Raw genomic sequence first — 17,930 nt, forward strand, 5'->3', positions numbered from 1 at the left:
CAGCTGAATAATGCTTAAACGTATCTTTTTTTAAATTCTTATGTGTTCTACATTTTAGTTGCTAACCTCAAGACAAAGTTTTCAGTAGATTTCTTTAGGAACTGCTTAAGATGAAGACCAAAATGCATAGGACAAACTGATGAGAGGTGAACAGGACTTTGTCTGTGTTACAGTGCTTCTTTTGAAGACATGACCATAATTTTGACAGGAGCTCTCCTATCTCAAATTGATTAGTAAGTTAACAGATCACTTTATTCCACTACTGAACTATACTGTAAATGCCTAGAAAAGATTTACTAGAAAATCTGATTCTAAGGATATGCTTAAGTGGTTATGATCACATTTGGACACATACTCACATCTTATCTACAATGTTTTTTTCAAGTCCTCCTTCCCTCTGCCACAGAAATTTTTCAGATACATCAAAAGGACCACTTACCTCTGCATATTTCATCCTGTGCAAGTTCCACACTCAGGATTTCCTGAAATCCAAGAAACATGTCCCAGATTTCAAATGAGAATATCCTTGGTTTAAAGTGACATGTTCTGAGCTAAGGACCTCAAGTGACAAAGCATCCTGTTTTTTTGGGTTTTACTTAGGCCATATTTTAGCCCAGCCTTAACACTTGCAGGTTTTACATTAAACTCAATCAGAAACTTAAACAACTAAAATGAACTAAGTCTCCATCCCCAAGGTGTAATAACAGAATCACAAGACAACTGAGGTTTGAAGGACCCTTGGCAGGTCTCTAGTCTGACAGTCTGCTAGTCACAGCCAGTTCCACTAAAGGTCAGATGAGCAAAATACAGACAGGTGTTGAAAAACCCCCAGGATGGAGACTGCATAGTCTCTCTAAACAACCTGCTCTCATGCTTGACTGTCATCACAGCTTTTCCTTATATCCAGCCTGAAACTCTTGATTTAATTTATGCTGCTGTCTTGTCCTCCTGCAGAGCTGTGAAGAATCTTACCCTTCCTCTTTTATAACCTCTCATGGGTACTGGCAGGCTGCTATTAGGCCTCCCTGGAGATGTTGCCTCTCTGGGTTGAAAAAGCCTCCTTACATCAGCTTCGCTCATAGAGCTGCTAGCAAAAAATGGAAACAGGTTCCAGCTCATCCCCTCATTCAGATTAAAGCTTTCAGTCAGGCCACCTGAGAAAGATGAACTTCAACTCTAAGAGCTATGAGAGCAACCATGGTGATCCAATATTTGTTTAACTTCACTGAAAACAAAACGGTGAGAAGTTGTGACCATTGTTTACACACAGTCTGGACAATATTGTCAAAAAAGAAGTAGAATTATTGAAGGCAAATAATAATAAGCACATCACTCAACCTGTTGGTCATGTCTCTCTTGACGCAGACCAGGATGCCGTTGGATTTCTGGGCTGCAAGCACACACTGCTGAGTCATATTGAGCTTTTCATCCACTAACACTCCCAAGTCTTTCTCCCCAAGGCTTGCCTCAACACATTCTCCACTCAGCCTGTACTTGTGCTTTAGATGTGCTAAGAGATGAGCTTGTGCTTTAAGATGAACTTTCCTTTGTAGCAGCCAAAGGAAACTTTTTCAGTTACTCAAGCTTTTCTAAAAAATTTTCTTTCCACACTTCATATTATTTTGCATATATATATAAATACATCTATTTAAAATAATTGGTGCTTTTGAGTAGTCAGTTTTACTTGCCAGCTCAGTGTGGCTGATTCGATGATTCACCAAAGTCAGGACTGTTTAAAATTTATGGGGTTTATTCTTTTGTCAAGCATTTTCTACATACAGAACATTCACGTGGTATAAATTACAGAACAAAAACTGCATGAGACAGACTACTGCAATTGAGTAACAGACAGTTTACATGATTATTGTTTGATCACAATGGAGAGGAGATATTAAAAAGGAAAATAGATTCAGTAGCTAGAAATGTAAGCAAATTTTTATCTCAGTTAAAGCTACTTACCAGGAGGTTCGCTCAAGCTAAAGAGAGATCTACTGTACCACACAGGGCAGAATGCTTAATGCACACAAGATTACAACGCTAGAAAATTCCAGATTTCAAAGCAATTTTACACAATCTAAATTGCAGTAAAACTTTGTTTAAAAAAAAGATTTCTTTTTTTCTGATTGCCTTCAGTAAATGGAGGTCAGTTTAAGAGTTTATAAGCATTCTTTAGCAAAAACGTAATAAAAATAAAAATACTCTCAAACTTCTAAGTCATTGCTCTGAGTCTGGATAGATGTTCACTGCTGGCTTTCTATTGACTTGTTATTCTGCTTCTGGGAATCTTATTTTTCCCATTTACATGTTTAACTAATGTTATATTAGAATACTAAGTAAGCAAACTATAAAAAATACAAAGTTTTTGTTGTTTGTCGATTGTTTTGGGATTTTTTTTGTTTGGTTGGTTTTTTTTGCACTAATCCAGTTGGATGCATGGACTAGAAAACCTGTTGAGCTAACCAAATGGTTTAACAAATAGGAGTCAATGGTACAATGAATAAGCAAAAATATTATCTACTGGTCGTAGTCTTCAGTTCTTTGCATTCTCATTCTCTTAAAATGCATTTTCTGTATGTTTAATTAACAGTTTTCTCAAGGATATAAGTGAAGCTTTGTGATGCCAGGTTTTTAGAATGTGGTATATTCTGAAAGGATGTGCAATGTTTCTCTTCAGTAGACTTGAAAGTCCTTGCTGATGCCACCCTGTGATAGCTGAAAAACCTAACATCTATCTTTTTTCTAAAAAAAGGTTAAGCTTCTGCAAGCAGCTTTCTCAACTAAGACACCATAAAAATAAACTCCAAAATGCAGTGATCAGAAAACACTGCAACTATTTATTTTTTTTTCCCTGTCCATGTATGTTGCACAACTTGACACCTGGAATTTGATAACAAAACTTTCTTTCCAATGACAAGCAATCCTGTAGCCACAGTGGGAATAAATTTTGTAATTTCTGTTTGTCTTGCTTGTGAGATTTTCGCTTCAAGGCACAAAAAGATTTAAGAGTGGACTGGACAGGACATAACATTTCAGCTCAAGGAGTCAAAGATTGTGGTACAACAGCTCTTGTTTCATGTCTGAAGCAAAACAACACAAAATTTCAATCATATCTAAGTCTTCCATTTACAAATGCAAAGTATCATATTAAATTTCCTGAAGCTTTTTTGGTTGTTTTGGGGGATTTTTTTTCTTTTTTTTTTTACAATAATTTATTATGGTTATCATCAATTTCAATACTTAGTTATCTCAAGCAACACAATTTCAGTTGATAATTAATAAGGAGTACCATTATCAAATAGCTATCATTTTAGTCACTTTCATGTGGAAGTTGATTCAAATTGTGTACGTCAAAGACATAACAGGTATAGAAGGGCCTAACAATTTAAAATAAAAATTGTATAAATTTGAAGAATGGTGTAATTTGAGTTCAATGTACTGTAAAACTATTAACTCAATAAATATCTAACACAGATTCTTATGCTTCTCCAACCCAAATTACTGTGTTGCCTTTCTCAACTTCGGTGATTTCACAATTTAACTTATTGAGCCGTCCATCCAGGATAAACAGAGACTCCTTGGAAGGGGTCATGAGATACTGACCAAAAAGGCCACTGTCTTTTATAAGACGGTTCTTACTGTTCCAAGGCCATTCACCTGCCTTGATGGGCTCCTTCAGACTCTTCACCATCTTCACCTTGCCAGAGGAGAGCTCCATGAAGAGAACATCAGTTTGCGTGCTGGAGCTGCAGTAGACATTGTATTGATGAGCTTCAGTGAAGGACGGCTGAAAAGCCACATCAGATATGTGCAAATTAGTGTGAATGTCAAACGCATCCTGTATTTCTCCTCTCACTGTTATGGACTGGATCCTCATGAGGCCTTTGGCATCATCGATGCTGAGAAGGTAATGTCCATCTGGAGAGATATGTGGCGTGCCCGTCACGTCACCATTGTATCCAATCACGGAATCGGTAACGCTATCCACTATGAGCTGCGGTAGGACAGCCCCAGTGGTGTCAGGCTTACAGCAGATGAAAAGATATCCTCCAAGATGTGTATAAGCCAGTGACTCAGGAACGCAGTTATAATCCTTTAAACTAATTGTCTTGATGTATGACATTGTTTCCAGATCAATTTTTTGGAGCGTGGGATCATCCTTATGAAGAATATATCCAAACCTGAAAGGAAAAGCACAAAACCAAAGTCAGAGCTACTGTGTGCATTATATATGAGTGAGGAAAGATATCGTGAGCAAAGGAGATTATTAGTATGTGCAGCGATATATTGCTATATATCTCAGCTTCAGATGTTTCATATATTAAGCAGTTTATAAATATTACAAATAATAGTTTATTTTTAGTGTTCTTGTAATTTAGAATTTATATAAAAAAAAGCCTAAAACCCATTTATCTGATTAATGGGAAAGTTCTTTTTTCCTACTGACATAGGGAAAAGGTAAACCATTACTTTACAAATATCTATTCACTTCTAACTTTTACAAAAGCCAGAAAGGAGAAAAAGATTAAATATCAATAGATACCACATCCCACTTATTTGAATTCAGTTCATACAGCTCTTTGACTTGGGAACATCAGCTAAACCCAGCGCTCGTTGTTATTCAGATCATTATCTGAATCTTCCTTATTTATTTCAATAGAAATGAATATCATAAAAGGATTTAGGTTTATACCTCCTAATTATCCAAACACCACATTTCTTACAATTTAAATGACCCTTTATGGTCTTCCATACATCAAGGAACTTTTACTGAACATGAATAATATGGTTAAATTTTAAAATCCTAGAGCTGATTGATTGAAACCTTTTAATATAAACTGTATCACTATTCTTTAATGGTAGTGTATATGTTCTGACTGCACAATCAAGTGACTATACATATATATATATATATGTATGTATGCAAAAAAGATACCTCTAAATATTATGGAGTCATGTGAAAGAATACTAGCTTTACTTATCTAAGTAACTTTCACAGCACTTTCCCCAAACAGCTGTTTTCTTTTGGCACATTTCTTGGCATTTTCCTCTGAATCTTTGATGCTAAGAATGAGGCTGTGTGATGATATATATAATCTAAAAATACCTTTCACATCCTTTTGATATAAAGCCAGCCAGAATGTTCCAACGATTGGGCTGACAATAACACAAAATTTTCACACTATACTTGTAACCCTTGTGTATTTACCAATCAGTGAACTACCACAGTAACAGGCAAAAAATGTTTCAGGAAATTGTTCAGTCAATTCCTCAGTATAAGATAAGGTGAATTACACTTGCACTTTCTACTGAATTGATGTAAGAACACTTTTCATTTTAGCCCCACCTTAAAAAATCCTTGTATACTGCTGCAGTATCATAAAAGCAAAGAACCAAAGGAATATTTCAAATTTTAGGGACCTTAGGATTTCATTTGGTCCAAATTCTGCCCAAAGAAGGGCCAGTGTGAATCAGACTGTCCACAATTACAATTTCAGATGATTATGAGATCATTTTTTGTCTTTGATTATTCAGCCACTTATAAATACATGAATTCAATCATCTTGGCTAGAAAAATGTGAGTCAGCTTTTTTGGAAGTTATGTCTAGATAACTTACTTAAGATAATACTTTTCTATTCATGAGGTCTGCTGTTCTGTCATAGAAAAAGATTAGGATCATCAGGCAGAATTTGATTTTTAGGTTTTTTGGCTGCAATGATGTCTGTTTCTTAATCTTTGTGGGTAACCATTAAGCCATTGATTCCTGGTTCCATTATTAACTAGTAAGCATTTTTCAGCTATAAGAAACAGACCTATGCTGTATTATGTACAGAATCATCCTGTGACAGAAAAGGTTGAATAGGTAACAACACTGACACTTCACATGTCTCCATGTTTAATAATCAGGGTTGGTTATTAATCACATGAGCAGTGATTACTAAAGGACAACAGAATTGGCTTATTGATTTTGTTTTTACATAACAATGTAAAGCAACAATCAGTGAACTATCCAGGGGTGTTCACGAGAAGATAAAGGGAAAATACCTACTTTTAAGGTCAATGTGATGACAGGTACTGAACAACTTAATTTTAAGCTATTATTTAATTTTAATTTAATTTTTAATTTTAAGCTATATTATTTAATCTATTTAAATAAATGTAGGCAGAAAGGTTTTGTTTTAACTACTTTTGATCTCAATTTCATTTGCAAACACACAGTAATTTTTTTGTGTTTGAGACTGGCAAGCTGACCCTGGGTTTGGAAACATTATTTTTCTCTTTCAGCATACCAATATATAATCATGAGAAAAATCATGAAATCGTTTTCAAAAGTGAAAGAAAGGGCTCTCATTGAGTTGTTTTTAGTTTACATAGGTACTAAATCAAAGACTTATATCCATGTGAAATTTTCCAATATATATAGACATACACTAAATCCTCACTGTGATTTTGAAAATACAGCAGTCATCATCTATATTATTAAATATATATATATATATAGGCATGTTGTTTTCATAAACTGTAGTAAACATAGTAATAAATTCTTTCTGTAAAAAAAAAAATCATTCATTTAACATTTTAATATATTTGATTCATTTTATTCTATGTATGTGTCCATCATATTTCATGGTACCTTTAATTCAGGAAAGAGACTTAAATTTTGTTTTAAGTTGTACTTTAGTTTCTATTCTGCATGAGAGAAAACACAAGTAATCTTTTAAAACAAAGGTAATCTTTTTTAAAAACCCAAATGAATTCCTAACCATTTTCCACCACAAAACGAATTTAAAAATCTAAACACATATATTTTAATCTGGTCAAAGCATAAATAAATTTAAAAATCTAAGCAGTTAGATTTTAAACTGGTCAAAACCTAAACCAATTTTTTTTTTTTTTTTCATTTATCATATATTAAGTAAGAGGAAGAAATCTTTGTGCTGCTTGACAATTTATTTTTTTCTAAAGATTATTCCAGGTCATAAAAATGACCTTTTTCTAAAGTAAAATACAAATGCAAAACAAGATTGGCATCAATTATCTAAATCAGCAAATATTACTTACTGATTTAAATTGTGATTAAAATGAAGGATTTAAATAATTTTGGTTCAAAGAAATCTGCCTTGCTCATGATTATTTGATTAAGCAGTGTTAATGATCTATTTATGTGATATTTTTGCATTCAAATGTTATTGGTTTCAAGAGGAATATATAAGTTACTATTTTTTTCCTCTCAAATATTATTCCCAGAATATATGCTTTTGAACCACAGGTACACCTAATCTATGTTTACTTTGGTTGCATAAACTCTTTGATTACCAAATCTGAATTGGCTACGGTTAAAGGAAAGGTCTTGTCTACCTTCCCTAGGGGTAAGCTCAGCTGAGCGTGTGGAAAGACTCACTCACATTTGACATCCACCTTTCCCCACAGAGGACACTGCCACTGGTCCGTGCCCCAGCTTCTCACAACCTGGTGCTACCTTCTCTCAGACAAATCCCCTAAACTCTGCCAGTTAAAAGGTTTCCATAAACATTCCCCAACGCATGCCATTAAGATAAATTCAGCTACTGTGGAACAATTAAAATCATTTAAACGCTTTTTGTTGACTAACCTGGTTAGTGTGAATGAAATATCTTAGGAGCCATGGAAGAACATTGACTTAAACCTTTGCACTAACACAGACAGATTTAATAAAAGTTATGTTTGTCCACAGCAAGGGACTCCAGACCTCCAGACTTAGCCAGAAAACACATTTTAAAACAGATCAGCTGATAAAAAAGGATACTAGTTTCTTTTATAGCATTATCTGTCTCTCTGTAATATTTAGTTCACAGTTCAAAAAGGCACAAGTAAAAAAAAAAAGCTTACAGTATCACGGACAGACTGTTCCTGCAATGTGAGCAGTGGCTTCAGCTTTGGTAATTGAGTTTAACTGAAAACTACAGAAAACTGGCTTTGAATGTTTTACCCACTTTATCTGGTGTTGTATTTTTTTTGCATTTGGGAAATCTACTGTCCCTTGCTCCAGAGCTATTAAGGAACTTGATTTTATATGCTACAACACTAACCATATGTATTCTGACAACCACTTATACCTGAATGCCTGTTTACAATGTATCTTATTTTTAAAGTGTGCAAAGAACATTTTAATGCATTTTTTCAGTGATCATTTACTTTCAACCTACAATTATTTACTATTATTTTTCACGCTATTCATTGCATTCTATTTACTTCTGAATTGGAAACAAAGATTTGTGAGATATGCTCTCTTTCCTTCCTTCCTCAAAGTACTGACTTCTCTAGCCCTGATAAAATATAATTCTATTTTCTTGTAACATTAACACGGGAAAGACTTTTTGCTTTATAGTGTTTTCTAGTTCAAACATTAAAAAGTCACTGCTTTGGACACAGATTTAGAGTTAGCCCAGTGTAATGTTTCTGCAGCTGAATATACTGAAAGATCAGTTATGTGAGCAGAATAATACATAGAACATAAGTAGCAGTTTTTAGTTACTGATTTCAAGGCACTGAAATCAGATATCACTGAAATACAGATATTACAGAGTGTAAAGAAAGCTGAGTGACTGGCCTAAGGCTATATAATAATCCATTGGCAGAGTCTAGTTGAAAATATAGATTATCTAAGGCCCAGCATGGTTTCTAACCTATCATACTACAGGCTACCATTGCAACTGAGGTACTAAAGAGACAGATGTGAGAAAGTACATACAATAAAAATACATAGCTTTGAATAAGAGTATACAAAATCACTCCGTCAAAATAACATTTTTGACTACTAAAAATAGACAGAACTTTGGACCTGGCTGGGAGAGAAGTTGGTAAATTTTCATGAAGGATCTACCCTTCCCAAAACCGGGAGTATGGCTGCCAAAAGTAATTTATTAGAACTAATAGGATTTCATCAATACTACTGTTTAAACAATTCTTTCTTGGCTGTCATACTGTCTGCAACATTTCAGTGCTCCAATTAAAATTCAGTAAAGCTGGACAGGGATGTAAATACCCCGAGAGCCCAACAATACAGATAAAAAGAAGGGAGGGAAAAATCATTTAAAGCTGCCAGTCTTCTTGGGTGTAAAAGGATTTGGCAAGCTGTGTGTTTGATATGTTTGTCTGCCTGTCTCAGTGAGAGCTGTGTGGCTGGAGTTTTGGGAAGCTGAACAAATCAAGAGAGGTCTGTTCCTGTGCCTGTGAGGTTTGTGAGGCTAATTCCTAGTCTCTGAGAATTGCTAGGCAGAGGGGTAAGGATGGAAAAAGTAATGATGTTCTGGAGGGAAGGTACAGAAGGGAAAAGGGGAAGTTAAGAAAACTGATAAGAAAAGCTAAGAATTCCATATCTGGTATAGTTTAAAAAAATACAAACCAAACAGAAAAAAACAAAGAGTGAGAAAATATACTTTTGTTACCTAGGATGAAAAAGTATTTTACAAGCCACTGGCAACTGAGGAAGCTGATAAGAAGGTTTTTTTATAGGAACATATATCTGTCAGGTTAGATAATTTGTTCCTAATCATTTTGAAAGAGTTGACTAGCTCTCAGCATTTTAATAAATCTCAGAATAACAGGAAAATTTGGAAAGTCTAAAAAAAAAGATTGTTGAAATATTCATAAGACAAAGTCAGGTATCCAAGCTAAACTGAACAGCCTGATGCATATCCAAGAGAAATAATAAAATAGATGATATGAGAATGAACTACAGAAAATCATGAATATAATGCAGTCAACATGAGTTTATGAAAAAATGAACTTTGTCAGACAAACTTAATTTAATTTTGTTATTAGAAAACTTTCTGAAGGTAACTGAATATCAACAGGGCATAGCTTTTTTGGAATAAAAACTCATACTTGAAGGAAAAATAATTTATCTGTAATAAAATGTAGTTGTCAAAGCAGAATCATCATTTTACAGGAAACTTCTTGGTACAAAAGCTGATACTTCACAAAATTTTCAGATGATTTGGATGTAAATGTCTATGAATGTCAATGGCACTAAAGTTATAGATAATGTCAGCAAAATCATTATAGTCAGTTGCTCATTCAAGAAAAATGTGTTCAAAGGTAGGTAGACAAGTGTAAAGTTGAGCAACTTTTCATGTGAATGAGGAATGTAGGACATTAACGCTGAACATAATCCTAAAAGGCAGCAGCTATAAAAGGATTTAATGATCATAGCTGACATGCAAGTCAATATGAAATCTGAATCTAATGAATCGAAAATAAAACCAAGACCCAAAAGCCTCTGTAAAGTCCTTAAGAGTATATCAAAAGTGAGGTAAGAATAATACAACACACTCATACTTGTATACTACACTAGGGAGACTAAACCTAGAATGCTCCATTTTTTAATTTTTTTTTTTTATATAATTTCTGTCTTTCTAAAAAGAAATAAAAAAAAATAATTAGGGGCAAGGAAAAACCTGAAAATTATTTGAGGAATGGAGACAATGGTTTTATGCAAGAGTCTGAGTCCAATATAAAAATGGTTGCATATGGAAACCAGACAATGTTAAATTAGGAATAGGTAATTTTTTCTAACAATGGGGACAATATACCATTGCAACCAACTACCAGAGACATGATGAATTTTCTCTGGTGGAAAAGGTAAAGAATATGCTACTACCTGCTTGGATAAGTAGATGTAGCTCCAAAAATATCATTTTCATTATCTGAATCGTTCAATGACTATTTGAAACGTTTAAAACCTAAAGTATATGCAGAAGTCAGAGAAGATGTTCTCATGGCCTCTTCTAGATGATGGATATATGAAATACCATTTTTTGGCTTTGTTCATATAATCAAAATTGCATAGATACAGTAGATTTTAATCTTATATTAATTCATTTGATGATGAGATTTTAACCATCATAAGATCATAGAATGGTCAAGCTTGGAAGAAATCTTTAAGATCATACAGTCCAACCATTCCCCCAGCACTACCACTGTAACCCCTAAACCACTAAACCATATCACCATATCATCCAGACACCTCTTGAACACCTCCAGGGGTGGTGACTCCACCACCTTCCAGGGCAGCCTATTCCAATGCCTGAAAAGAAGCAACCAAGCGTTTCATATTTCATGAAATGACTGATCTGACACAATCCCTTAGCTCACAGACACACACACAAGTAGAATGCAGAGGAGTCTGCCTTCCTGCAGGCCTAAGTTTGTGATGCCACTTTTCCATCCACTGTATAGAAAACAGCTGTTTTTTAAAACTTACACTGTGTCTGATCTAAGTAAATGTGAATTTCACACACAAGTTACTAAGAATTTTACAATTACTGGTCTTTCATACACGCACATCTATTTTGAACATAAGCATCCCCCTTGACATTGGTCTCCAAATTCAGAAGGCTTGTGAATTGCTTGTAACATTACAACTATAAAAGCTATATAATGGGGTGAAAGATGTTCTAAGGCTGAATGGTCATTCTCTTGATGTTTAGTGATCTAACTGTACAAGATCATGGTGAATAGTTGGGGGAATGGTGTTAGACCACAGAGACCTGCTTCAGAACAGTTATCTGTTTACACACAGCAATGATCAGTTGCAAATAAATTCTAGTCCACTGTCCAATAACCTAATTGCTACCTTCTAACTAACAGATGAATCTGTTTTCCCCTCTCTACAGCATTATAAACCTTCTCAGCATACCAGTCTCAGCTTATTAACTCTGCTTCCATTGCCAGATTGGCTCTCATCTTTCTGATGAGGAGACAAGAACAACTATAAAAAAAAAAAAAATATAGTACTTATAAAATTTGTGATAAAAAGGTATTGCAAGTCACTAAGGTGACAGTTTTGGATTGCACAGGCAAGTAGATTGGGGGATGCAAAAAAGCTGTATGTTATAAAACAGGGTAAGAAAATGTTGTCCTCCAGTGGTGTCTACAGAACCAGCAAAAATAGGGACATTTCACAAAACCTATATTAGTGAGACCGTTGTATGAGGTCTCTGCAAACCAAATCTCTAAGTGCATGTGCTGAGCTTTGACTACCTCAAGATTTCTTTTTCTAGTTCATTTCAAAGGAATGCTATTAAATCTGAGTAAAGAAGTCTGCATTACTACTCCATGCTCTAGAGAGATGGAACCCAACCCCCAAAGCAGCCGTAACATTGTAACTTTCCAAAGCACTGGGCTACCTAAAAGGATAAAAAAACACAGCCATGTATAACTATGTCATGAAGTTGTGCCTGTCACCTCTGTGCATTTAGCCTGTTTTTTTTATGTTAAGGCTGTTGGAAAACAGCAAGTGATAGTTGAGAACACCTCCACTTTTCCAGAATGTTTTTTATATAGTTGATGAAAGATTCAATTCAAAATTTCCTCTCATATAGCTTAGTATGTAAGCCTCCCACTGCTCATGACAATATTTATGACAATTTCAACCCTTATGTCTCTTCTTGCAGTAAAATCACGCACAATATCAGCACTTAAAGGTGTTTCTCACAGTGCATATTGAAATCACATGTAATTTAAACCTGCCAGACATGAGAGAAAATCTTTACATTTCCACTGATTTATTGTACCGTTAATGCAAGTGGGAGCTGTAGCCTGTGGGCATATAACTCCAATTGGACTAAAAGCTAGAACTGTGAAATCTGTGATTGTTTCTTTCTTCACTTACTCCCTACGAATAAACAAGATTTTAATCCCAGATTTTCAAGATTTTTGACCATATGTTGTGACAAAAGTTTAAAATAGATAGGGCTATTTATACTTCCCAACTCTATAGAAGTTTCTGTACAAGAAGTATACTGGATTTGGCTGAGATGGAGTTAATTTTTATACCAACCTGCATGGTGCTGTGTTTTAAATTTGTGAACAAAAGTGTTGATAACTCAGCAGTGTTTTAGTTATTGTTGAGCACTGCTGGCACAGCATCAAAGCCCTCTCTGTTTCTTACTCTGCCCTTCCCATGAACAGTCTACAGGTTTGGAAGAGGTTGGCAGGTGACACAGAGGGCTACCCCAAGGATATTCCATGATATGTAATATTGTGTTCAACAATAAAACTTCTTCCAAAGTAGCTGTTGCTCCTGCTAAGTGGGAGCTCGGGTGCTGGCTGGGGACAGCTCTCCACAGAGAATCATTAATTTACCTTAATACGCTTTAAAAAGCCCAATCAAAGGGAAAGTGAGGTAACTAAAATTTAGTCATCCAAAACAACTTCAAAGAGATGGGAAGAGTATCCTAAAATGTGGTAATTGTAAAATGCAATTAAAAATAGAATACAGATTATATGGATGATTGCCTTTTTTAAAAAAAAAAGAAAAAAGAACATGCCCACATATCTAAAAATACATAATTACAGTGGCAAAGTTAATAATACCATAAATTATTAGTTCTGCTCTCATCTCAAAAAATAAATCCAAGACCATTTTTTTAAAGTATTTTAAAGGTATTTAAAATAAAGGATTTCACTCCAAGTTTTATGGGCCTATAAGTCTGTCTGTAAGACATATAGAAAAAAAAGAACAGTAAACCCAGGAACTTCATCATTCTTTCCCCAAAGTAATTATCATAATTACCACTATCTTATTTCCTGAAAAACAACCTAAAGATTCTCATTGCCAAGATGTCAAAATAATCGTTATAGCAAATCAGATTATTGCTCTACCAAAACTACTCTTCTCTCTTGCTCTCATCAGATTATCAAATGTCTTTGAGTGAGGGAAATGTTAATAAATCTTTCTTTGGAATAATGTGCATCGCTGAGAAGTGATTTATGACATGAAGCACTAACATTAAATTTTTTATTTTAAAAGGTATCAATTTTGGAAAACTTACTAGGTATTATTATTACACATAAATATTGTCAGTTTTTACAATTATTTTCACTTCCTCTCTCTTTTCATACCTAATTTTCTGGTTTTTATCTGCAAAATTCCGTTGTTTGTAACAAGTACAAAAGGTAAAAACCAAATTTTCTTTTCCTTACACGCTATACAACTTTTACTTATGAGAAAATGTGCAAGTGCAGATTATCATATCATAACAGAATTTCTATAGCTGGCTCCCTACCACTGCCCAAAATAAATTATTCAATGACTGTCCTTTAAGGTGTGGGGCTTTCAAACCAGAAAAAAATCCCCAAACCTTTGTTCATGTAGAAAAATGGTTTATTATTGTTTAGAACTAGTAATGTTGGTTTTACATAAAATCTCCCTTAAATTCTTTATCAAGTCTGTTCAGCCTAAGTAGCATTGACTATGGCAGAGATTTTGCTTTTGAGCAATGAACAAAACATCTTTTTCCTCTCAAATAGCTCACTGTTCTTATATATATCTTATATATATAAGATATATATAAGATAACTATATATCTTATATATATGTTATTGGTCTTTACAGCTACACCAAAAATGCTTTGAATGTCATTAAACAATTTATAATGTGTACAGCTTCCTGCTCTGGATTTTGTGGGTTTGTTCCATAACAAGAAGTTAGGTTTCTACAAATTAATTAGAAATTGTATTGTAGAAGTATCATTGGTAGGATGTGCTATGTATTGGTAGTTGTAAGTGAACCTGAGAAGCAAATCTGGCTGAAATCTGTAGTGACTCACCCAGTTCTGTGGGAGGCTTCCTGGTTACAGGATGTCATATTTATGTGCATAACTCTCCATCTTCATCACCGTAGTACCTAAGTGATTTTTTTCATATTTTCTAGTACTGAGAAAAGGCTTAATTAGAAATTTATTCCAGAGGATCAGTACTTACTGCCTGAACTTCAGCACTGCCACATTTTAATACCAATTTCCATATCTGAAAAGGGTTGACATTGTTTACAAACCAAAATACATAGCCATTACCCAAGGAGGTTGTTTACTGTCAAGTCTTTTCTGAATTCACTTGATACAGTCAGAGGGCAAACACTCATCCTGTGAGCTGACGTGTTTCACACTGGCAAGGATTCTGCTACCATTTTGTTACGACTGTAAATAGGTGTGTAGCAAAATATCATTAAGTGTCTGTGGATTCCCCTTAGGACCCTTCTTCTGTCATCTAAATCCTATGGGACAGAGGGAAACAGGGGTAAAAACTCATACCAATTCAGTACTGAAAATGCATAAAATATCACTCTCACATACCTGCAGTTTACTTACTGCCAGTCTGCAGAGTTTTAATGAAGGTATGTATTATTTGATCTAAGAAGAGTAAGTTATGAAACATAAATATGCACACATGCATGTGAACATGTATAATATCAGCTTGCAGTTGAAATATAGGAAGAAAATCACATACTACTGCATCCCTCCTTTCACTGTTTCTTCTAAGATGAGAACTGGAAAAGTAAAAATAATTTTTGCCTCACATATTCTGGGCCTCGGTCCTAAGGTTCCAAATACTTTCACTGCTCCTCTCTGCACAATCCTGCATCTCCCAAATTTGCCTTTAAAGACCCCCATTGATGCTGTTTGACATCAAGGGGTTGTATCCTTGAAAGAGATGACTTTTCCTTGTCCTCTCAAGCGATAAGCATTCTCTCCCTCTTAGGATTAAACATAAATGTTTTCATTTGCAGCTGATGAACTGGAGAGCTGAATGCCTACGTATCAGTATCATATATCATTTAGGACAGCAGTGCTAGATCTCGAGCCACACAGAGTTGAGTTCTGGGTGGTTCTGATAAGGATTTCAAGTAATACACTTTGAAATTAAAAAAAAAAAAGGTGCAGTTTTGATTAAGTACACATGCAGAATGAGTGCACTGCCACAATGACCAGTTTAATTTTAAGTACTGTATTTTTTATAATCTGTTCTTTTCATCAGTTTATTAAAAATTGATATATGAACCAGAAAACAAAAAAAAACCCAAAAATTATGTCTTAACTGTATCTCTTCCAGAGTACATAAACATATAAATTTGTTTATATTTATACTAGTATTGCTTTGAAATAAACAAGAAAAAAAATAAACAAGAAAAAACTGTTTCTGCAGCCTAATCAAGCCAGCTGCTTCCCTCCTCTTCAACTGTATCAGTGGTCAATAAGGAGGTTCAAGAATTGCCATGACAAATGTACAGCATCACCACAACTCCTTAGTGCAAAAATCATTCTCTACAGGTACTATTCCTCTTCTATGCACTATGTATGTCTAAATATGAGCTGAAAATCTAAGCTGTTATTTTTGACAGCGGAAATATAGACCACACAGTCAACAGAGCCTAAAGAATATTTTAAAATAACCAGTACCAGAGGCCTGTAGGGGGTGAGAAAATTTGTTTATACACTCCACTGTGTGTATAGACTAAATCTCCAGTAACCATTGCAGAAGACAGACAGCTTACACCCACGGATACACTGTATTTTCACATCTAAACCTAGGTGCCTACAATCTGAACCTCACACTCACCATAAGCATCCTCTCAGCATGAAAACATGATACCCAAATATAGCCCTATAAAACTTTGCACATATTTGGACAATTGAAGCTTAAATGACTGACTTTACATCACGATGTGACTAAGATCTAAAATTATGTTTGAAATGTGATTGTCTCTTTCTCCAAGCCATTATAATAAGTTCAGGTATCATACAGCAGTAGGGGCTATTAAAGCTGCCCTTTGTGGTCAGAAATTAATATTTTTGATTAGAGGAATAGGTAGTGCTACTGAAAGTGCCTGCATAGAGTGAAGAATGTAAGAATTATGTAAGTCTCCATGCAAAACAGCCCTAAAAGCAGAGATATCTCTCCCAGAATTTTCAGAAATCTCTGAAGATGATTTTCACCACTCTCAAAGCGTAGCTTTAACAGAAAACCATCACTTTTCTTTCCACAAAAAGTATAATTTGCCAGCCATAATAATCAACTTCAGTATTTTTTCAAGGCTAGAGAGTCATCAAACAGACAAAGAGAAACACTTCAGAGTCTGCCTTTCATTTATATCTCAGGGTTTTGGGGAGATCTATGAACTGCATGCAAATCTCACGTATGAATTTTCCAAAAGCGACTTTGTTTATCACAATATCCTAGTGAACTATGTTTTCATGACACTATTAAAGTACTTGATATACTCTGACAGAACTAGCACCATGGTTACTGCAAAATATTGAGATGGAATCCACTTCAGACAATGAATTTAGAAAAGATAACTAATATTTTTCAAGAATACTAAATACAATGGAATGTGGCTAGTACCATGCTATATGTACTGATTTTAAAATTTTAGGAAATTTCCTGGTTTATAAAAAATGATTTTTAAAGTGTTTCTGTGGACAGGAACTATAAAAGCTGTGCGAGGGAATGGTACACCACCTGTGCTACACAACTTTTCCAATTCTAAAGCACAGGTAACACAGGAAGAAATTAAAGCCTACTAAGGCACAATTACTTGAATTAACTGTAGCAGAGTTAGGTCCCAATCATCTTACCAATATTTACTGTCTCTATAATACTGTGAAATGTACACTGGCTTTTCTGCAAAACACACTAAAGCAAAGGTCACAAGAGAAAAGCAAAGCATGAAGAAGAAACTCAATGCAGGACTTAAAGGTATTAGAAAAGTGCCAAAGTCATGTGAATTCTGACACTACTTGTTTAAATTTAAATGGTATCATTTTTTCCCCCTCTTCCTTCAGGTAGAGCAACTTATTTTGCCTCTTCTATGCACGCACAGCCAAGCAAGATGCAAGTGTGGAGCTGCCAACAAAACAAATTAACAACCTGAGTTCCTCTATGCTATTTTGTCCTTTTAGTCAACCATATATATTTCTTACCACTCCAACTGCTGTCAGTATAAAAGAGGAAATATCTGAGCATTGTTTAAAAATATGAAATAGGGAAAATCTTTGTGATTTTTTCCTAGAAATGATGATAAATTTAATTTTTCATTTCTTTTAAAGAATATAGTAACATAAAACTTTAAGAAATGTATTCTTCATTTCAGGAAGATCAACAGAAT

The 17,930-nt window shown here is 34.6% G+C and overlaps 1 protein-coding gene across 3 annotated transcripts in view; it reads right to left on the reverse strand.

The window, feature by feature from the left end:
• Positions 1 to 3,475: 3,475 nt before the first annotated feature.
• Positions 3,476 to 17,930, reverse strand: part of FSTL5 (follistatin like 5) — a 249,089-nt gene continuing 234,634 nt past the window's right edge. For all 3 annotated transcript variants that reach the window (XM_058838127.1, XM_058838126.1, XM_058838125.1), the window contains one exon: positions 3,476 to 4,178. In XM_058838127.1, coding sequence (XP_058694110.1) covers positions 3,476 to 4,178 — 703 coding nt within the window. The remainder of the gene's footprint in view (positions 4,179 to 17,930) is intronic.

Source organism: Poecile atricapillus, chromosome 4, assembly GCF_030490865.1.
Source record: "Poecile atricapillus isolate bPoeAtr1 chromosome 4, bPoeAtr1.hap1, whole genome shotgun sequence".
Taxonomy (NCBI): domain Eukaryota; kingdom Metazoa; phylum Chordata; class Aves; order Passeriformes; family Paridae; genus Poecile; species Poecile atricapillus.